The sequence below is a fragment of the Pteronotus mesoamericanus genome, unplaced genomic scaffold, assembly GCF_021234165.1.
Source record: "Pteronotus mesoamericanus isolate MK-2021 breed Mesoamerican mustached bat unplaced genomic scaffold, CSHL_Meso_final contig_42, whole genome shotgun sequence".
Classification (NCBI taxonomy): domain Eukaryota; kingdom Metazoa; phylum Chordata; class Mammalia; order Chiroptera; family Mormoopidae; genus Pteronotus; species Pteronotus mesoamericanus.
Window position 1 is genome coordinate 14760513 of NW_026555157.1, and position 23597 is coordinate 14784109.

At 40.7% G+C, this 23597-nt stretch overlaps 2 protein-coding genes across 12 annotated transcripts in view; both read right to left on the reverse strand.

The window, feature by feature from the left end:
- The window catches only part of ABI3BP (ABI family member 3 binding protein), a 245748-nt gene that overhangs the window by 189486 nt on the left and 32665 nt on the right, over window positions 1-23597 (reverse strand). The gene's annotated exons all lie outside the window — the stretch shown is intronic.
- LOC129073615 (terminal nucleotidyltransferase 5B-like) lies at window positions 1822-21637 on the reverse strand. Its single transcript, XM_054577252.1, is given in 3 exon segments — window positions 1822-2569; window positions 2571-2809; window positions 21551-21637. Coding segments are annotated over 3 exon segments (1074 nt in total).

Below are 23597 nucleotides of genomic sequence, written 5' to 3' on the forward strand. Positions count from 1 at the left end.
TGTACTTTGAATTTTTAAAATTCTTTCATTTCAACTAAATATTCATTCTATAAATATAGATGTAACATCTATGTATTCATAAACTGACTTTGGCACAAAGAGAATATTCAATAAATATTTTATAAATGAATGAACAAATGCATGAAACATTTTTCTTTTTTCTTTTTGTAAAGATTTTTAAAATTTATTTTTAGAAAGAGGGGAAGGAAGAGATTGAGAAACACCAATCCACTGAGCCACATGAGCCAGGGCCATAAAACATTTTTCTTGAGTGGGAAATATTGTGCCTGATAGAAATTAATGCTAAGATAAACAAATGAGTCTCTTCAAAGAAAATGTTATTATATTGGAAGATATATACACTTGCGAGAGTTATTACTCAATACATTCAATAAACTCTACATAGAAGAGTAAGCCACAGCTTAGGTAATTCAGAGGAACAAAACTAATTTGGAATGGATGGGTCAGGAATGGTGTCATAGAAATAGTGGCATCTGAGCTAGGTCTTGAATGTCAAAAAGAACTTGTCCAGAGAACAGCAGGAAGGGATTTCAGAATGAGAAACAGTAGAGGGTTTGGGTTTTGATGTGTGTGGTAATCCATTCTACAATATATCATATTAATATCTCCTGCTGTTCAAAATAGTCTTGCCATCCACTCCCTAATTTAAAATTAATATTAGATCATAAGCATCTGATGCCATTTCATATTATTCCCACATAGAAATCATTCTTCTGAGAAGTCCAAACATCAAATAATAAATTTACTTAATATCTGTGGTGTCCCCCTATTCCAGGCACCTCACAGTAGTCATTCACAGAAACATGATATCCAGTTTCATGGAGCCGGGACCCTGTGGCCGAGTCCAGCATACTAAATTCCATCCACTGAGGATGAAGAGATATACCTCAGTCCTCTGCAGTGAGCAACAACTAAATCTTAAATTTACCTACTATAACAACTGTTCATGGAAGATCAGCAAAAAAAATACAAAGCCCAAACTGTGATTTCTCACATTAGCATTAGAACAATTGCAATGGGTTTAATGATTCTAGAAATATCTGAGGCAAGTGTAGTACAGATTGGAGAATTCTATGAATTAGACATTTGTTTAAGTTTCCATCTCCATGACTTCCCTATAGCATTGAACACCTTTGACCACCTTAATGCATGCACATTTTTTTTTTCAGTGTAGACAATTTTTATTGACAAGTGTTAAGAGTGCAAAACAGTAACAGGAGGCAGGGTGTGGCTCTCCCCGCCTAAGTGAGGACCCTGTAACCAGACCAGTGGGGTGGGAACACTTGACTGTGGCCACTTTGGGCCCCTCCTAAGAACAAGCTCCCAGGCAGGAGGATTCCTAATGACATTGGGGAAGGAAGCAACACCCTGGAAAAGTCATGGGGTGTGTACCACCTCAGGCCACTTGGTGCCTGCTCACCTCATACCTTGACAGCTGAGGATGGGGGTGTTAGGGGCCTGGGCCAAACGTATTCTTCTCCCGTGTATCTGCCTCATACCTCACCTTCCCTCCCCCTAGTGATTAGCCAGGTTCGACCACCAGGCCCTGTGAGTGGCCCAGCCTGACCCAAAGTGACTAGTTCCCATAATGCACCATGTTTTAGTCATTGTGTGGGCGGCGGCCCTCGGAGGCTGCTGGCTCACTGAAGGCTGGCCATAGCCAAAAAAGCCCTTTCTAGGCCACAGAAATCAACTCAAGATGATGAACACTGAAGCTACCACGCCCCACACGCCCTCCACACACTCCTGGAGGCCCCACTCCATCTGGGGAGGCCCAGTCACTCCTGGCCAGGGTCCGAGTCAGTTACATGGCAGCCAGGTGGGAGAGCAGGAGTGGGCCCGGGCCAGCAGAGGCTGCACAGGGGTCACATAGTAGTTGATAGTAGCAGGCACAGCCCCATCGGGGCCTGGCGGGCGCCAGGCCAGGGCAGCAGGAGCAGCCGGGCCCTGCTCAGCCAGCGCCCGGAGCCCCATGGTGGCAATGAGGTCCAGCGTCCCGCAGCGCTCATGGTTCATGAAGCACACAGTGCTCTCATTGACCACCTGGTGCAATGTCACCAGGCAGGCGTAGCAGCGAGCTGAGTCAGCCCCGCTGAAGTGGGCCTCCAGGTAGCGCTCCAGCATGCACGGCTGCTCCACCAGGTCTGGGAAGTTGATGAAGAAGCGGAAGCACATGTAGCATTGCAGGGCACACACATCAGTGCTGGGCTGTGGTCGGAAGCCACGTATCAGGAGGTGGCAGTGCTTGAGGAGGCCACTGCCACGGATCTCTTCGGGGTTGAGTGTGGCGATGACTCTGTGCCGCAGGTGCTCCAGGGCTTCATTGAAGTCCCCGTACAGGCTCTCACCTGTCACAGTTGGATGGAAGGTGTCAGACGTGGGCGTGGATGAGCACTGGCCAAAGAGCAGCAGGGAGTCCAGGATGATCTGGAAGGAGTCTATGCTGAACTCGAACCGGCGCCTGACTGAGTCCACAAATTTGAGCTCCACGTTCTCGCCACTGTTGTTGGACAGTGAGATGAGGCTCCAGCGGTCCGCGTCTGTGCACTTTCACCAGCTTCTGCATGTATGCCTCCTTGAGCGTGAGTGGCGTGATCTTGGCCCGGCCCACACCAGAGGGCCGGAAGTCCAGCAGGCAGGCCAGCACGACCTCCTTGGTTAGCTAGAAGGAGGCCTCGCTGCGCAGGTCCATGCGCAACACTAGGTCCAGGACATTCTGGCAAGTGGCTGCACTCGGGGTGCAGCACTGTGAGTGCCCCCACCTGCCCGCACCTACCTTGGTTTCACTCTGTGACACAATGGTAACCTAGATCTCATATTTTAAAAACACTTCCCTTTATTTCCCCTTTACTTTTTCTTCCTCTTCTGGCCCCTCATAATTTGGTAGTTCATTATGGTTCAGTCTTTTGCTTCTAGCGAATTCTTTTACACTCCAGTCTTCAATAATAACTTAGCTACTAACCACTAAGCAGCATGGCCTACTCTGAAAACTGCACCTCTATTTCTGAAAACTCATTCAGATTTAGTCCTCTAGACTTCTTGAGCCATTGCCATTGCCATCGATGAGACCAAAACCCAGCCATCACAATTTCCTCAAAAACCAGTTTACTTCTCTCTCTTTCTTACTTTCCTTCTTCTGCCAAAGTCTTAGGCACCCAAGTCACTCCTGAGGAGTCATCTTTCAAGCCTGACCATAAAACTGGTATCAAACAGAAAAATACAAATGTCAAAATAGAGGAAAAAGTGACTTTCCCTCTTTTCTTTCTTTCTGCTTAACTTTGCCCACTTCCGTGAAGGCCATTAAGAACTCAATTTTGTTATAACTGAAGATGCTCTTAAGGAAAAACCACATATAGATTATGGTTGATAAAATCTAAATGATGTGAAATTGGTCATAAATGAATCAGTTTCCCAGCAATTCCTATTTTACCCCTTTCCTATCACTTTGCAATAAAATCACTGCTTAATAGTTCTAATACACCCCACTTGTATACTATCAAACAAAATTCTAGCTCTTCCTATCAGTATTCTGGTCTCTGAGGGGAAGAGGCATTTTTATCTCTAGTCTATAAGTGAACCCATTAAGTTTTAGTCAAAACTACCACTCTTCCAGTTCAATTTATCTTAAATAATGATTTTAGAGAGCAGCTCATATACAGGGAGTTCTATCAGACACTGGGCTATAAAGACAAAACCATCTCAAACTTGACTTGTTGGCAGTGTAGATAACTTTGCTATCTGTCCTTTTGTGGACAGCAAGTATGGCACCAGGTGTTAGAACAGTGGGGTCAGAACAGACCTTGGTTCAGCAACCTCTGTACTTGAATTCAGAGCCAAGACTCAAACTATAAGAGATTTAGAAAGTCACAGAGGTACAAGAAATGAGTTGTATAAGAAATAGACTCAGGAAACAAGTTACAGGGGCAAAAACAGGGCTTTTGAACTAAGGAGAAAGAGAGGGGCAAGAAAAACATGGCTGGCAAAAGAATGTAGGGAAAGGCATTGATGTGCTCCTTAGAGAGCTGCACTGGATCCTTCTTCAGTGTATTTATCTGGAGGTCTCGGCGGGAAGATCCCAATAGAAAATTCATCAGCTTTTCAAGTTGTCCTTTCAGGGTCATGGTTTCTGTTGGTTGGTCAGCTGAAACACAACTGAGGCCTAGATGTATGTGATGTGAGTCAAACCCTCACTGTACTGGGGGCTTAATGCATAAGGGCCCCATTGTTTGTTCTCACTCTAAGAGGGTCTAACTTGCATAATGAGGCTTCCAAACCTCATGACCAGCAACATGAAAGGTCAGAAGTGAGTCTGAACCACATGACCTGAGATATGCTGGGGCAGGAAAGATTATCCTGGGGGCAAGGCCCTTGTTTTCCCAGTGTCGCGACTTGCTAGGCACTCTTTGCTTCCTACCCTGTTGACCTTCTGTACCTGGCCCATCATCCGCACTCTGCTTGTGTCTGTCTCACTGCCTATCACAATTTTATTTCTGTAAAATCCCACTTAGTTCCCCTGAGCTACTTACTTGCCCTTTTTTTCCCTTCTCTTTTGCTTTTCATATTTAACTTCTGAAATCTTATCCTGCATCCCCTTGATATCATCTGTGATTTTTTTCCCTCATTCTTCAAATATAGTTCTCCCAAGCCCCATGTAGGATGGCCTCATTTCCTTTTGGGGGGTGGGGCCATGTGTCTTCTGACCCTGATAATATCCATAACTTAGCCTGAAAAACCATCAATCTTACCCATTTTTAAAATTATATTTTATTTTATAGCTGTTTACAGCTGTTACAGCTGTCCTAAATTTTCCCCTTTACCTGCTTCTAACCAGGACCCCCCATGCCCTCAGGCAACCCCACACCATTGTCATGTCCATGGGTCATTTGTGTAAATTCTTTGGCTACTCCATTTCCTATACTGTACTTTACAACCCCAAGGCTATTCTGTATCTACCTATTTGTACTTCTTAATCCTCTTACCTCTTCACCCATTCCCATGCACCCCACTCCCATCTGGCAAGCATCAAAACACTCTCCATATCCATGATTCTGTCTCTGTTCTTCTTGTTTGCTTAGTTTGTTTTTTAGATTCAGTTGTTGATATGTATTTTTTGCCATTTTATTGTTCCTAGTTTTGACCTTTGCCATTTTATTGTTTCTAGTTTTGACCCTTTAACATTTTGTATAATAATGGTTTGGTAATGATGAACTCCTTTAGTTTTTCTTGTCTGGGAAGCTCTTTATCTGCCCTTAAATTCTAAATGATAGCTTTTCTGGGTAAAGCAATCTTGTCTGTAGGCCCTTGCTTTTCATGACTTTGAATATTTCTTGCCAATCCCTTCTAGCCTGCAAAGTTTCTTTTGAGCAATCAGCTGACAGTCTTATCGAACTCCCCTGTAGGTAACTAACTTCTTTTCTCTGGCTGCTGTTAAGATTCTCTCTTTATCTTTAACCTTTGGCATTTTAATTCTGATGTGTCTTGGAGTGGGCCTCTTTGCATCCATCTGGTTTGGGACCCTCCATGCTTTCTGGACTTGCATATCTATTTCCTTCACCAAATTAGAGAAGTTTTCTTTCTTTATTTTTTCAAATAGATTTCCAATTTCTTGCTCTTTCTCTTTTCCTTCTGGCACCCCTATGATATGAATGTTGGGCCTCTTGAAGTTGTCCCAGAGGCCACTTATACAATCCTCAATTTTTTGCATTCTTTTTTCTTTTTGTTGTTCTGTGTGGTTGTTTTTTGCTTCCTTATGTTCCAAATCATTGATTTGATTCTTGGCTTGATTCACTCTAGTGTTGTTTCCCTATGAACTGTTCATTTTTGTCTGGATCTTTTTTATGCTGTTGAGGTCCTTACTAAGTTCCTTGGGTATCCTTATAACCAGTGTTTTGAACTCTACCTCTGAAAGAGTGCTTATCTCCATTTTGTTTAGTTCTTTTTCAGGAGTTTTGATCTGTTCTTTCATTTGGGCCATGTTTTTTTGTCTTTTAATTTTGGCAGCCTCCCTATGTTTGTTTCTATGTACTATGTAGAGTTGCTTTGACTTTGTGTCTTGGTAGTAGTATGGCCTAATGTAGTAGGTGTCCTGTAGGTTCTGGTGGCACAGCCTCCCCTATCACCCAACCTTGGCACTTGAGATGTGCCCTTCATGTGGGCTGAGGACACCCTTCTCTTGTAGTTGAGACTTGGTTTCTTTTAGCGGGCCAGTCAGCTACAAGGATTGGCTGTGACCATGGACCACCAACATCTGCCCTCTGTGGAGGATCAGCTTATAGGGATAGTGTGGCAGACCCCGTCCCACGGAGTCCTCCAATTTGCCACAGATGAAATAATGAGTCATTACAGACATCAAGTGCTGTCAAGAAAAGGGGAAGGTAATTTTCTCTAGAGGAGGATGCCCTGAGCCTCTATGCTCAACAGCTTTTATTGAGAATGTTACAGGTGGGGATAGACAGCAGAAATGGACAGGTAACCTATCTACATCAGCAGCTTAAGCTTACAGAGAATAGATATTGTTTAGCGATAACAATGGCAGGAACACACCAAATTGCTTCAGGTCAGGGTTGAGCAAACATGGTGTCAGGTGGATTCTTAGTCAGGGTCCAGGAGTTTTGTAAATTTCTTCCCCAGCCTTGAGCTGGTTATCTGGTATATGATTAACAGAGCTTGAGGGAGAAGCAAAGCATGCTTCAAGGAGTGTAATTTACTTCTAAATCTGATTTCCCCCAGGGGCCCTTGGAGTCATTATCAGGTCTTGCCTGCCTCCAGCATTACTGGCATTCCGGCTAAGACTTATGTGTCCTTTCCCAGGCCCCAGCTTGCGCAGGGCTATAGTTACCGATACCATTCAAAGCGGCCCCCTACAAGGAAGGGTTGTGTGCTTCTTCTGTAGCTGTCCACTGAGTGTTTCTTGGCCCTGGGGTTTCTTGGGTGGTGCAGGCCTAGGTAAGCCCCCAAATGTGTTTTGCCCTGGACAATCCTGCCTGAATTGTAGAGCAATATGAGATGGCTGCTACTTGTGCTGGGTTTGGAGAGTCCGGGTGAAGCCAAGTTGTGAATCCAGGCTGGCTGCTGCTAGTGCTGGGCCTGGGGCCCTTAACAAATGGTACAAGGGCTGGAGCTCACTGTGGCCAGCTGTTGCTTGTTTGAAAGGGTTTAGGAGCTTGTGAAACTTGAGCCAAGACCAGGCAGTCATAAGGAAAAACACCTGTTAACAGCTGTTAAGTTGGGTGGGATGGAGCCTCAGGGGATCTCCAGAGTGGGCCAAACAGTGTTAGCCAAGTTGATGGAGTCTCAGAAATAGCACCAGCCTGCTGGCTCTGTGGCTCTGTGGCTCTGTGTGGGGAGGGTTTAGAAAAAGAATAATGACCTCTTCCTACTTTTCTGTCTGCAAGAAAGCTGTCCCCCAGATCTCGACTTGATGCCAGACACTCCAGTCCCTCGCTGTATGCTACCTTGTGTCTTTTAAGCTGCTACCCTGGTGTTGGAGCTCAGAGGGAGTGAATCTCAGTAGGTCCATGTGTGGGTTCTTGAAGAAGAACTGCTTGGGACTTTAGAACTAATTTCTTCTACCAACTCAATCCCTGCTGCGTTTTGCAGCCAGAAGTTGTAGGGACTTACCTTCCTGGCACTGAAACCCTGGGCTGGGGGGCCTGGTGTGGGGCTGAGACTTCTCACTCCCAAGATATACTCCCCGAATATTTATCCATCATACGTGGTTGTGTGACTGGCCTGTTGCATGTCTCTGCCCCTCCTACCAGTCTGGATGGGTGTGGTTTCTTTAATTCCATAGTGTCAGACTTCCATTAAACTTGGTTTATGATGGTTCTGAGTGATGGTTGTTCTATAATTTAGTTGTAATTTTGATGTGGGTGTGCGAGGAGTTGAGCTGTGTTAACCTATGCCACCATCTTGACTGGAAGTCTATTATTTCAATTGATTGATTCTTGCATGTGCCCCATTTTTTATTACAGTCATCAGACTCATCACTTTTCCAATCTATCCTTCTTAATATTTTCAGGTTAATAATTCTACAATCCTGCTTTGTTATGTTACCTCTTCCCCCTTCTACCTCTATCACCAAAACTGTAGGCGACTCCTGAGTGCTCACCACATAGTGGACAGAATAAGGCTATTCTCATAGATGGAAAGAAAATAAACAATTACAAAATAATGCTGCATGTTCAGGTGAAATAGTACATATGAAAAAATGAGTAAGACACTTCTAACTTTTGTCTCTCTGGAATGACGGATACTGATGTCTAAACTTTAAATCTAACCCATAATAAGGGGCTATATCCAGACAGTACATTTTCAAAGGAAGTAAAGGAGTTTTCTGAGGCAAGGAGGATGAAACTTAGGAACATATCTCAGAGGAAGTAATACTATTTTTGCCTTTGAGAAAATTACCAGACACTTGGAGAGGCTATTGTCATACAAAGTAATGTTTGTCATTTATTGAATTTAGAGGGATTAGAGATTACTTTCCAGGGGAAGATTCATGGGGAAGTAAGCTGGAACTTCAGCTGAGCTTTGAAAGTAAAAGTCAAATGAGAATCAGGACTTGGAAGAGTATTTCAGGTGGAAAATAGTAAAGCAGACATTTACGTTGAACTATACACCTAACACCTAGTTACAAGAAGAAATAGGCCACTTTGATTGAAATGAAGGGATCATGTTCACAGTTTCTTGGAATCTCACAGATGCAAGGTACTCAAAAGTAATTTTGTCAGTTCTCTCTCTCTCATAATGACACTAGACAAATACACTGAAGCCAGACTGCAGGACTGACTTTTAGGATGAACTGAGAATCTTTCACCCTCCTAAACACTAGTTTGTCTAACAAAGGACCAGGTACAGCAATCCTAGGCACTGCATTTCTGGTTTTTATCACAATACTTTCCTCTCAAATGTGGCATGTAGGGATATACATGAGATATTTGCCCTTCAGAAATAATTCAGTGGTATTTGAAAGACTTACTGTTATTTTCTAATGAGGCATAATAAACCCAAACTTGGAATCAGCAATACAAACAGGAAGCATTAACTTCAGGACAAAAAGCAACAACTCTGATTTTTTGGCAAAATTATAAAAAGCCTGAAGAAGGCTGGGAATCATGAAATCTTGGAATTACCATTTGAATAGAATTTTACTGGCTAACCATTAGTCATGGAATCACTTATAATCAGTTTAAAAATGTTTTCATTTATATGTTCTCCCTTGCTTCCCTCATTACACTGATTTTTAGGATGGTCATTCCCTGGGAGCCTCTCTTCACTTCTTAGTATTTTCCTCTGTCCTTCACTGTTATAATTTAAATATGAATTATGCAATGAAATAAATGAAATGGCAATAAACTATGACAAGCAATTACAGGTATTTTACAGTATGTGTTAGCCACTCCCTTCAAAAATATGTGGTATGAGACAAAACAAGGTATAAAGAGTTCCATGGACCTTTATATGTAGACAGTCTTAGTAGATAATCTGCACTAGATAATCTTAGCACAGATTAATCTGCATTAGTACTCAAGGGATGGCGAACCCTTTTCCTCCATAATTCTCCACCCCAATTATAGTGCTGGATAAATTAGCATATAAATCTGCAAGACACAAAAGCATGCATGGAAATGCCTATGGGCAGTTTTTATTTTTATCAGAAATGACATGTTTCCACCAATCCTGGAACAAAAGTAAAATGTATTTGTCATTCAGTTTTTAACTTTGGTTTTATTTTTACAGAATCATACAGCTTGGCTAGCAAGGGACTAGGCAGGGAAACCAGGATATGCCTTCCTCATAAACTTAGCAAAATCTCTTTATAACCACAGAGAGCAATCAACACGGGTGTCATCAGGCAGAGAGAAATGGTGGTTTGGATGTTGACGATCCCTACTACATATTTCTGGATCAAAGAGCTTGCTGCCTGTCCAGGAAAACAACACCTTCTGCCCAAGAAAGAAACAGGTCCCATTCCTGACACAAGTTCAAGCAACATACTCAATGCACATCAGACGAGTATCACAATAGCATCATGTGAGTGGGGCAGGGCACAGGACTGGCCCTAGAGGCTCCCCTTCTTTAAAGATTAATATACTCTTTTTAAAGATAAATTTTGTCATGAATAATTGTGATGATTTGGTTTCTGTTTACAACATGTTTACTGTGTGACCTCTCCCCCACCCTCTGTAAATAATACTGGAATATTTCCATTACAGTTAGCAACTTTTTGGGAAATGTAATAGACAGTTGATCTATATATTTCTGTTCTTCACAAAATTTTAAATTAAGACAATTATCTGCTTAAATCTTTCTTTATTTTGATACTTTGAAAAATGCTTCCATTTCACAGACATCTTCTAATTAGAATTATACAATAACCATAACAACAGTATTATGTAATAGTACTGACAATACTTTCTACATGGAGGAAACTTTTGCATCTATTGACAAACCTGTAGGGATAGTAGATTTTTTTCAAGTTATTATAGAAACTCAGTTATTCATTCATTCATTCATTTATTCATTTAACAAACATTTATTAAGCATTTAGGATATGCCAAGTTCTCTTCTTTGAGCTGACAATATGGCTGTGAACAAAACAAACAAAAAGCCATGTTTTCTTTGAGTTACATTCTAATGAGAAGAGATAGACAAATAACAAGTCACTCTGTCAGATGATAGGGTAGATACTACTGACCTTTCTTGGTATTGATTCCCCTCTTAAAACCCATTAGATAATCAAGCAGACTTACTGAGTAGGAATTTGAATAAAACAGTCTGAAGTTCAGGGGTGTGGTCAGGGATGGGATATAGAAATTTCCAACTGTTAGTGTTTGATGATATTTAAAGTCATTAGACTAGATGAGATCACCAAGGAGTGAGAGGGGAGAGAAGAGATCCAAGGACTCAGGCTTGGAACACTTCAATTTAAGGGATTGGTGAGATGAGAATGAATCAGCAAAGGACACTGAGGAGCTGCCAGTGAGAAATAAGGGAAACCAGACACATGAAGATACAGAGACTCAGAAATGCTAAGTTACATGTCAAGGGAGGATCAAACTTCTACTGTGATTTAGGCTCCACTGCTCACAGCTCAGCTCATGTGCAAGAATATTGTGCTGGGACTCAGCATAACTACATATTATTTTTTTGTGAAGTACCTCATAAAAATTGTTCAAATTAAGAAACATGTGGCTGGTGCTACAAACAATACATTAACTAAGAAATGAAACAGAACAGAGGAGCGTGTATATGATTGAGAGAGAAAGAGAGGCAAAGCAGCAGTTGGAAAAAGCATTTTCTTGGCAGCCCCTCCAGTAGAGAAAATGTACTTTGAGGATCCACTTTACAGCAGGGCTTATCCAGAGCAATTTTGCCATCTGAAAAATATACTCTAATGTACTATATTGGGAAAACTAATGAAAAGAGTATGTATGCCTGTAATTTTTAAAAAGGGATATAGCATAAAAGTGTTCCAAAATTTCTCCAAAACATCAAACTTCTGATTTACACTTAGGATGTAGAAAGGTGGAAAAAACATCAATCCCGCCCTATAGCAATCAAAAAAGAGCACCCAATCAACCTTCCAATTTTCAGGATTTCTTCAATTAATCGAAGAGCTGAGGATCCACTTTCCATCCAAGTACAAAAGACAGGTACATCCAAGGAGAGATGCCAATGGATGTTATGGAGCTAGTAAGAAGAATTTGGTTGAAAATTTTAATGAATTCCTAATGGCCTCGTGTGGAATACCATGAGAATACAGAAAATTCCTGGGAGCTTCAGAGAGAAAGAGAATTTGTACCCCCTTGCTGGTTTTTCTCCTTGCAACTCATTGTTACATACTAGAAATTCTGAAAGCAGCAAGAGAGTCAAGAGAAAGCTTCCTCTGTTGTTCAAGCCTGGTAAACAGCAGCCCCTGTGGAAATTCAGAAAGCACCACCCAGATGTTTCTCTTTTATCTTTCCATGGAACACAAGCCTTGCTCCATGGGGAAACGCCAACCTTGATGCCTTAGAGCACAGGTGAAGAGCCACCTAGAGCTGGACGAAGGGGATACGAAAACATATTTTATCCCCGGAGGAAGGGCAGGAGTATCTCCTAGGCCCAGACCTGTAGAGAGTGAGGCAGGATCACTGAAAACACCACACTGCTAAGACTCAGGGAAGGGTACCTTCCTAAGACTGAGTCTGAATAAGAACAACAGAGGAAACCCTCCCAAGTCCCCTAGCAACAGGCTAACAAGCACTGAATAACAAGTAACAGCAGTTAAATGCTAAGGGATTATCAAGAGCATGGAGCAAAACCTCTGAGGTGCAGGCTCAAACGGAAGACATTAAGAAATACCCTCTGATAAATCAGCTCTGAATTGACAAGGTAATGCTACAGGAATTTGAAGCCTGTAGTGCCTTGGGGTAACTATGGAAAACAACAAATCCGGTTCAACTCATGACCTAATTGTCTAAACCTAAAGGCTTAACAAAAGAAAATGTATGTTAATTTTTAGGCATAAAAACTATTTCCCTATCTTTTTTGTCCTTCAAAGATGCTAGGTTTAAAACAAAAAAAAAATTTTGAGATGTACAAAGAAGAAAAAAACACATTGTCAAAAGACAAAGCAATCGAAAGAGCTAGGCTTTGATATGGCACAGATGTTAGAACTATCAGATGGTAAATACATAACTATGGTAAATATGCTTGAGGCTCTAGTGGAAAAGGTGGAGAGCATGTATGATCTGATAATAATGTCAGAGGAGAGAAGAAAAGTGAAAGAATGAATCATATTGAATGTAAGAAATGAAAAACATGGGAACAAATAAAAAGGAGTGACATTTTTAAAAAGTAGAGCATCTAAGAGAGACGATATGAACCAGTTCAACATACATGCATATAATTAGAAAGTCAGAAGAGAAAAAAAACTGAACAGAAGAAATGTTTGAAGAGAGAAATAGTTGGAATTTTTCTAAATCTATGATAGGCACCAACCTACAAATCTAAGAAGCTTAAAAAACCATTAAATAGAATAAATGCAAATAAAAATGATAGCTAGACATATCATTTTCAAACTGCTGAAAGCAAAAGACAAAAACTGAAAGGGACCCAGGGCAAAAGAACACATTACATACTGAAGAACAAAGATGTACTAAATGGAAAGGAACTCGGCAGAGGTAAGTAGGTTATGGATGTTAAAGTAAGGAGATTCTCTTGGATTACCTAAGTGAGCCCAATGTAATCACACGACTCCTTAAAAGCAGGATATCTGAGGCAGAAGGAATCAATGGGATTCAAAGCATGCGAAGCACTCAACTCATGGTTGCTGACTTTAAAGATGAAGGAAGGGGGCAAAGGACAAGGAATATGGGGGCCACAAGAAGCTGAGAATAACTCTTAGCCAACATCCAGCAAGAAAACAGATGCCTCAGTTTTAAAACCACACAAAACATGTTTAATTCTGCCAAAACCCCAAATGAGCCTGAAAGTGTCCCCTAGAGGCTATACCCACAGCCCACACCAGCCAGCACCTTTATGTCTCCTAAGACCTGAAGCAGAGAAACCAGCCCTGCCCACCCAGATTTCTCACCTATAGAGCTATAGGAAGACAAATTTATGTTAATTTAAGATGATAATTTTGTGGTAATTTTATATAGCCGCAAGAGAAAGCAAATACAATGTTTTTTCATCAGTCCACTCAAAGGCAGGCTTCATGAACAGCAAGGCTCAGCAAAAACTATCCTAGCACCAACCATTCAATGTAATAAGGAAGCAAAGAAGGAATCATCTGGGTCCCATTTCCAGGCACTGAAAGACTCTAGCCAATGAGATAAATGTACCTCACACCGGCCACCCACCATCACTTTTGAATGTCCAGTTTTGATTTACAGAGCCAATCTTAGAGAGAGAAGTTACCGGTGTTAATAACAAATTAACTGGAAGGTGAGTAAGGCATCGTCTCTCCCAAGGCTCAGGTAAAAGCACACATATTAGGAAGTGATAGCTCACTGTAGGGTGGGGTGAGGGTGGCTGCATTAAGCAGTATTTAAGGAATAGCGAGGAGAAGAGAAATGGTGGCATGAGAGGAATACTTGCAAACAACAGTAAGCCTCGTTGATGGCATACCAGGGGTAGCACAAAATGCAACAAGAGGGAGATAACAGCCTAATTCACAAGTAGTGGTATGGCAAGTCATGAACCCTAATTCAGATATTATTGCCACTATTATGGTGCAAAGGCCAAACTCTCCTTTTGCAGAATGTTAATTGTTTACAAACTAAGAACTTTCTAAGACATTCTCACATAAACCATCCTTATAATTACCATCAGTAAATCTGTTCTATCTCTAGATCACTAATTCAAGAATCTCAGACTCTAATCACACCCTCTTCTCCTTGCTTATTAAACTACTTTCACTACTGCCATTCTTGGACATCATTTGAAAATTCCCTTCTCAGACTTCTTTACTTTCTCTCAAACTAGCAGCCTTTTCCACAGTGCATCATTAAATTTTCATCATTGCAATTATATTCTTGCCAGGCCCCAAACTGCTGAAGCCACTTTTTCCCCCATCACATCCTTCTGGTGATATATTGACCGTGGCTGAACCCAGCAATCTGCTTTCCTGGCACCTGCCTTCAAGGAGCAAACATCACACAGTGGGTAAACAGTGTCATTATAAATCCATGATCATTGATCTCAGGTGGGTCCTCATTCCTCCAGCCAGGTTTTTTTCCTTCTCCCTAATGATCATGCCAAACTTCCAGCCTTTTCCTCTGATCTTTTTCTGTTCCTTAACTCAGCAGATCATCTCTTCACAAGAAAATTGGAACCACCAAACAAAAATAACTTCCAATTCCCACTTCTCAGTCCACAAACCTGGCACATCAGCACCTGTTTTTCTCTTCTTTTGCATAACAAGCATTATCTTTCTTCTTACCTAAAGATAATTCCTCCCAGTACTCTGCACCTTAGGCACCTCACTTTTGTCAGGGAAATTACACCATTTAATCTATTTCTTTCAACTTTATCTTTGACAGTTAAAATATGCAAATCTCTTTTAAAATCAGTCTTACAATCAACAGCAACTTAACAGTTTCCTGTTCCCTTTGTAAGGGGTTTAGAAGTCAGCTCTGATCCTAATAACAAGTGAAAAACTGACTAGATTGAAAAATTAACAGCCCTTCTTGGGTATGTAAGAGAGGGCAGGACACAGGACAAGTGAACGCAGGGAGTCATAGCTCCCCAGAGCAGAGTCCTAAAAGCATGAACTGATGAAAGCTAAGTGTGGACAACTCAGAGTTAAAAAGTCCAGGGGGTCCCGATCATAGCCAAGGTCCCACAGTCATGTGAGATTTACCTCCAGGAGATCAACCGGGTTTTAACAAAAAATTTTGGTGGAAAAGTCCCCTCATGCTTCAGGCAGAAGCAGAAAAGGAACCATTTTGAAATATCCCAGCATACACTCTTCTTAACAAACTGTTCTCCAGGGAAACTAGTTAATCAGAGCCCAAACAGCTGAGATATTATCAGGGCTTAACTGACCTGGGGAAGAGAAATACTCAACTCCAATCCCTCTATTCATTCTGTCCCACTTAAATAGAGAAAAAACAAACAAACAAACAAACAAACAGACCCTGAGAAACACTTAAGAAGTTCACAGTCCAGAAACATAGGCTCATTACAAGACCGATGAAAAGTCTATAGAGTTCTTCTCCCCTCACACATCACCACATTACTAAAGGCCTATTTACAGCAGTGCCTTTTACCAAGTTTATCATATGCAGTTATCAAGAAAAAAATTACATGGAATACTAAAGGAAAAAAACACAATTTGAAAAGACAGAACAATCATCAGAACCAGACATGACAAGGAAGCTGAAATTATTATAATAGAAATTTAAAACAACTATGATTAATATGCTATGGATGTCAGTGGATAAAATAGACAGATGGGCAATGTAAAGGAAGAGATAGAAATCCTAACAAAAAACTAAGAGGAAAACCTAGAAATAAAAAGCATTAACAGATAAAAAACAGATAAGAGAAATGAAAAATGATTTTGACATTTTAATAAGCTTATTAGTAGTCTGGCCATGACTGCAGCATCTCTGAGCTAGGATATACCAATAGAAAACAGAAATGAAAAACAAAGAGAATAAAGATAGAAAAAGAACAGAATGTTCACAGACTGTAGGACAATTGCAAAAGGTGTGACATGCACAGGTACGAAGACCAAAATGAGTAAGAAACAGGAGAAATATTTGAAACAATAATGTGTGAGAATTTCTCCCAAATTAATGTCAGACACCAAACCACAGATCCAGAAAGCTCAGAGAACACCAAGCAAGATAAGAGAAAAATAAATAAAATAGAAACAAAAACCTCCACATAGGCATATTATTTTCAAATTAAATAAAGTAAAAAATAAAGGAAAAACCTGAAAAAATCCAGAGGAAAAACCATCTTGCCTATCAAGGAAAAAAGGGATGAATTACATATAACTTCTCAGAAATCATGCAAGCGAGAAAGGAGGTGAGTAAACTATTTGAAGTCTTGAGGAAAAAAAATACGTCACTAACCTAGAAGCCTGTGCCATGCAAAATTATTCTTTAAAAGTGAAGGTAAAATAAAGACTTTCTTAGACTAACAAAAATTGGGAATTTGTTTGACAGTAAACCTAATGTAAAAATGTTAAAAGTAGTCCTTTAGAGTGAAAGAAAATAATATAGGTCAGAATCTTGGATTTACTAAAGAAAGAGCATTATAGATAAAATAGTAAAGATAAAGTAAGTTTTTTCTTATTCTTAATTGATTTAACAGATAAGTTTGTTCAAAATAGTAATAACAACAATGTATTTCATTATGTATTCCTATGCATATTATATATGTACATCATATATATGCTTTTATATGCTTATATATCAGTGAAGTGAATGACAGAAATGATATAAGAATTGGAAGGGAGGAATTAAGATTATTTGGTTATTATAAGGTACTTATACTACCAATGAAGTGGTATAGTGTTACTTGAAAGCAGACCTGGATTAGTTCTAAATATACTGCAAACTACAGGGCAACCACTAAAATAAAGGTATAATGATATGCTGGAAAAGAAGTAAAAATGGGGGGAGAGCTAAGATGGCAGAGGAGTGAATGGGAGTCATGCTGACCTCCTCCCAAGACCAAACTGGAATTGTGACTAAATAGTGGAGAAATCACCTGGAAAGCAATGGGACGACAGAGGGAGAGGAGCCTTGGAGCCGCAGACAGACAGTGGATTCAACTCTCACACATCTGAACGGGTGAGAAGTGTGGTGGAGGCTCGAGAGGGTGGGCTGGGCGCCCACGGGTACCAGCACCAGAGGGACATTGAAAGGGTCAGTTGGATCCCCCTGAGAAGAACAGGGTCTGAACCATAAACAGGGACATCTAGACTACAGCAGCTGAAACCAGGAAAATGCACAGACAAAATGCAACCCCGAAAAGCTTAGGGGTGCTCTCTGCCCGAGACAGGCGGCTGGGGATGCAAAGAGACATTTAAAAGGCCAACGCAAAAATTTGCAGTGGCAGCTGCCCTCCTTGATCCCTGGGTAGAGGCGGCAGCAGAGTGGGCTGGTGCCTGGGAAAAGACTGGTGAGGAAAACTTTGTGAAGAGAACTGACACGGCGGCAGGTGGAGCCCAGGTGATAACGCACCTCCCACTCTGCACCTACCATCTCTCTCAGGCATAAGGGAATCAATTAACCTGCCTTTTGTGCGTGCCGCACACAGCTTGCGCGCGTGTGAGCTGGGGGGCTAAGTGCAGACTGGCTGGAAGAAATAGAGGATCCCTGGCCGAAGGGGTCACACAGCTGCATAGAGAGCCTTGAGGAGAGACTGGAGATGGAGGCATTGGGGAAAGAATGGGAGGAGGAACCTGGGAGACCCAACTTCCTCCCCATTCTGTAGTCTCAATTGTGTGGGAACAGGCCAGCTCCCAAAGAGCCAAAAGCTGAAAAGCACACAATAGACAGCTCAAAACCACCCAGTGCAGGCGCCGCACACTCGTGCCAAGTGGCCGGCGAGGGTTGGCAAGCCTGTGTGTGGACCCGCCTGGGCTGGCGAGGGATCGCGCAGGTTGGCCCCAAAGGGGCCTGTGAGGGAGTGCGCAGGTCGCGGAGGGGGGCCAAAACTGACCTGCACAGGCCCCCGAGTGCAGAGTGGTCCGCAGAAATAGTGGATCCTGGGCCGAAGGGGTCACAGAGCTGCCCAGAGTCCCTGGAGGAGAGACTGGAGACAGGATTAATTGGAGAGTCCTGGAGATGACTTCCTCCCATTTCTGTAGACTCCATTTGGCGAGGGCAGGCAACGCACCAAAAGAGCCAAAAGCGGGGAAAGCACACCATAAAAGACCCTAAACTGACCAGTGCCAGGGTGCCTGCTGGCCTGGGGGGCCAGGCGAGTGCGCGAGGTCGCGAATACGCCCCGTGGGCTGGGGCACGCACGTGTGAGCCCAGGCGGGGGCGGGGGATCCTGCCGGGCCAGGGAGCGCACTCAGCCAGCGTGCACCTTGAGAGTGCAGAGCGATCCACAGAAATAGTGGATCCCTGGACTAAGGGGTCACAGAGCTGCCCCAAGCAGGAGTCAGACACAGACAGTAGACTCCTGGAAGGTTCAAACAAACGACCCCAGGCCATATAGGGTCAACAACTGACATCATCAGAGGCAGGCCCAGAAAGAAAAATAAAGGAAATAAATAAATAAATAAATAAATAATAAATTAAAAGACCCGCCTACTACCATACAAGTTTAATCCACAAAGTCAGGAAATCTAGACGGCCCAATTGAAGCAGAAGCAAAAATAAATAAATAAATAAGTAAATTACTTAACAGACTCTCACAAAAATGGGAAGAAAAAGAAGTTCCCCCCAAATGAGTGGAAAAGGGGACTCCCCACAGAGAGAGCTAAATAAAATAGAGGCAAGGGAACTATCAGATATTGAATTCAAAACAATGGCTCTAAGGAAGCTCAATGAGCTCAGCCAGGTCAAAGATAACTATGAGAAACTGCAGAGAAACTATCAGGACCTTACAGCAAACTATATCAACTTGGAAAAGGACATAGAAGCTATCAAGAAGACACAAGAGGATATGAAGAATACAATTTTTGAATTGAAACACAGTAGAAGGAATCAAAAACAGGCTGGATGAAGCTGAGATGAAGATCGGGAACACGACAAGGATGTCCGCTTTCACCACTTCTTTTCAACATCGTATTGGAAGTCCTAGCCACAGTGGTCAGACAAGAAAAAGAAATAAAAGGCATCCAAATAGGAAAGGAGGAAGTAAAACTGTCATTGTTTGCAGATGACATGATAGTGTACATAGAAAACCCTGTAGACTCTACCAAAACACTACTCAACCTAATAAGTGAATTTGGCAAAACAGCAGGATACAAAGTCAATATTCAGAAATCAAAGGCATTTTTGTATACCAGCAATGAAATAGAAGAAGAAGAAATCAGAAAAAAAATACCATTCGATATAGGAACAAGAAAAATAAAGTACCTAGGAATAAATTTAACCAAGAAGGTAAAAGACCTGTATGCAGAAAACTATACAACATTGAAGAAAGACATGAAGGAAGACACAAATAAATGGAAGCATATACGGTGCTCATGGATTGGAAGAATTAATATCCTCAAAATGTCCATACTACCCAAAGCAATTTATAGATTCGAAGCAATCCCTATTAAGATACCAATGACATATTTCACAGAAATAGAACAGACATTTCAAAAATTTATAGGGAACCATAAACAACCCTGAATAGCCACAGCAATTTTGAGAAAGAAACACAAAGTAGGAGGGATCACAATACCGGACATCAAACTATACTGTAAAGCCACTATACTAAAAACAATCTGGTACTGGCACAAGAACAGATCCGTAGAACAGTGGAACAGAATAGAAAGCTCAGAAATAAGCCCAGGTGTATATGGGCAACTAATATTTGACAAAGGGGGCAGAAACATAAAATGGAGCAATAATAGCCTCTTCAACAAATGGTGTTGGGAGAGCTGGACGGCTACATGCAAAAAATTGAAACTGGATCATCAGCTGACACAAAACATACACAAAAATAAACTCAAGATGGTTAAAAGACTTAAATATAAGTCACAAAACCATAAAAGTCCTAGAGGAGAACATTGGCAGGAAACTCTCAGATATCCCATTCAGCAACTTTTTCACCGATATGTCTCCTAAAGCAAGGGACATAAAGAAAAGAATAAGCAAGTGGGACCTCATCAAAATAAGAAGCTTCTGCATGGCTATAGAAAACATCAGCAAAATGCAAAGGGAGCAAACCGTATGGGAAAATATATTTGCTAATGATACATCAGATAGAGGTTTGATCTCCAAAATATTTAAAGAACTCACTCAACTCCACTCCAAGAAGACAAATGATCCATACAAAAAAAAAAAGGGCAAAGGACCTGGGCAGATGCTTTTCTAAGGAAGAGATACAGAGGGTCTAGAGACATTTGAAAGGATGCTCGGCATCACTAGCCATCAGAGGAATGCAGATCAAAACCACAATGAGGTACCATCTCACACTGGTCAGAATGCCCATCATAAACAGATCCACAAACAACAGGTGCTGGCGAGGCTGTGGAGAAAAGGGAACCCTAGTACACTGTTGGTGGGAATGCAGACTGGTGCAGCTATTGTGGAAAGCAGTGTGGAATTTCCTCAGAAAGCTGAAAATGGAACTGCCTTTTGATCCAGTGATTCCCCAGCTGGGACTATACCCTAAGAATTCCAAAACGCCGATTCAAAAGAACCTATGCACCCCAATGTTCATAGCAGCACAATTTACAATAGCCAAGTGTTGGAAGCAACCTAAATGCCCATCAGTAGATGATTGGATCAAAAAATTACAGTACATTTACACAATGGAATACTATGCAGCAGAAAGAAAAAAAGAACTACTCAACTTCGCAACAGCATGGATAGAACTAGAGAGCATTATGCTAAGCGAAATAAGCCAGGGGGCGAAAGACAAATACCATATGATCTCACCTATAAGAGGAACCTAACCAACAATACAAAGATGCAAGGAAAATAAGACCAGCCACACTGAAAGGAAAAGAAACGAACAGAGAGAGACAAGAGGGATGGAGGGATGGGGGAATGGGAGGGTCAGGGAACGTGTAGCAAGGTCTCATGGACAAAACCAAAGGGGAAGGATTGAGGGAGGGAGAGGGGGATGGGGCAGGGGAAGGTGGTGGGGGGAAGGCAGAGACAAATGTATTTGAAAAAATAAAGAAAATAAATTAAATGAAAAAAAACAAGAAAATGTAACGGAAAGAAGTAATCAGCTCTATTCTTAAAATTTGGGGGACATGTAGTCTCTGAAACATATTTAGACGATCAAGCCAACTAGTTAGAAAATGGAAGGCATTATTTGGAAAGAAAGTTTTTCAGAAACAATCGAGTTTATATAATAACCTGAAGCACCCTCTGGACATCACCGCAAGATAGGTTGCTGTTACCTGCAGTGTGTCCTGTTTTGCAATTACTCGTTTAAGCTCTGCAACTGTTCCCCACGTCCCCCCTCCCATTCTCATTGCCATTGCCATTGTCCTACCCTGGCTCTCATCCTTTCTTTCCTGGAGTGTCACCACTTACCTGACTTACCAGTTTTTGCTCATGTTATTGCTTTGGACTGGGAATCTCTCCCTGTTGTCTCAACCTAAAAAATATACACTCATTCTTCAGCCTTAAGATGGCATTCTTCAAGTGCCATCTCCTTGTTAACCATTGTGGATTGCCCCCCAACCAATTTGATTTAGTTGCTTCTCCCCTGTATTAATAGTTATACTACATGAACATATTGTGTTACTTAATTACACTTTCCCCCTCCTCCTAATAAATTTGAAGCTTCTTCAAAACAGGAAGAAATTTTCATTTATTTTATTCCTTTCCTCTCTTTTCTGTAACAACTAGCCACAGAACTTTTTACACAGAAGATGCTTAATACTTGTTTATTGAATTGAAAAAAAAGAGGAAAAAATGGAAGCATGCAAAATGTACAATTAAAATGACAAAAGGCAGAAAAAGAGTAGAAGAAAAAATAGAAACAGCATGGAAAACAAGTGGAATGATGTAACAAATATGGTAGATAAAATCCAACTATATTAAACAACCACTTTGAATGTCAATGTCTAAAAATGAATTAAAAGAGATTTTTACAGTGGATCAAAAAAAACAGGAACTAACTATATGTCATCTACAAGAAACCCACTTTAAATATAAAGATGCATACAGATTAAAAGTATACAGATAAAGAAATACCATGCTAAGACTAATTAATAGAAAACAAAAGAGCTATATTAACTTCAGACAAAGCAGATATCAAAGCAAGGAAACGGTATCAATGATAAATAAAGATGTCAATTCTTCAAGAAGATGTAATGATCTTGAAGAATTGACATCTTGTGTGCTAACAACAGAGGTCTACACTATGTTAGGCAACAACTGATAGAATGGCAGGGAGAACAAGGTGAATTCACTATCATAGCTGAAGACTTCAACACCCCTCCATCAGAAATGGACAGACCCAAGAGAGAGAAAATCAGTACTGACATAGGTGAACCTAACTAACACCATCAATCAACTGGATATAATTGACATATATAAACTACCACATCCAATAAGGTCAGAATACAAATTGTTCTCAAACTTGCACTGAACATTCAACAAGATAGACTACATTTTAGATCATAAAACAAACCTTAACAAATTTAAAGGAGCTGAAATACACAATGTTTTCTCAGACCATAATAGAATAAAACTAAAAATCAATTACAGAAAGATAAATAAAAAATCCAAAAATACACTTCTAGATAACACATGGGTCAAAAATAAATATCAAGAGAAATTGAAAAATAGTTTGAACTAAAGGAAGATGAAAACATAACATATCAATATTTGTGGTATGCAGCAAAAGTGGTGATTACAGGGAAATTTATAGTATTGACTGTATATATTAGAAGAGAAGAAATATTTAAAATTAATAATCTAAACTTTCACCTTAGTAAACTAGAAAAATAAGAGCAAATTAAATCCAAAGCAAAAAATAAAAAACAATAAAAATTATAGCAGAAATCAGTGAAATTGAAACAAAAAAATCAAGAAAACCAAAAAATGGTTTTTAAAAAGGTGAATAAAATTGATAAACCAGTAGCCAGGTTAATTAAGGAAAAAAAGAGTGAGGACACACATGAATAGCAGAAGCAAAAGTGGAAACATCAATATAGATTCTAGGGACATTAAAAGGCTAATCAAGAAACAATGAACAACTCTTACACAAAAATTTGATAATCTAAATGAAATGGACCAATTTCCTAGAAGACACAGTTTGCCAAAAATAACAGAAGAAATGAACAATCTGAACAAGTCTATATCTATTAAAGAAATTGAATCAATAATTAATAACTTGTCAAAACAGAAAGCACCAGGCCCAGATGGGTTCATTGATGACCTCTACTAAACATTTAAGGAATAAATTATACCAACTCATTAAAATCATTTAGAGTA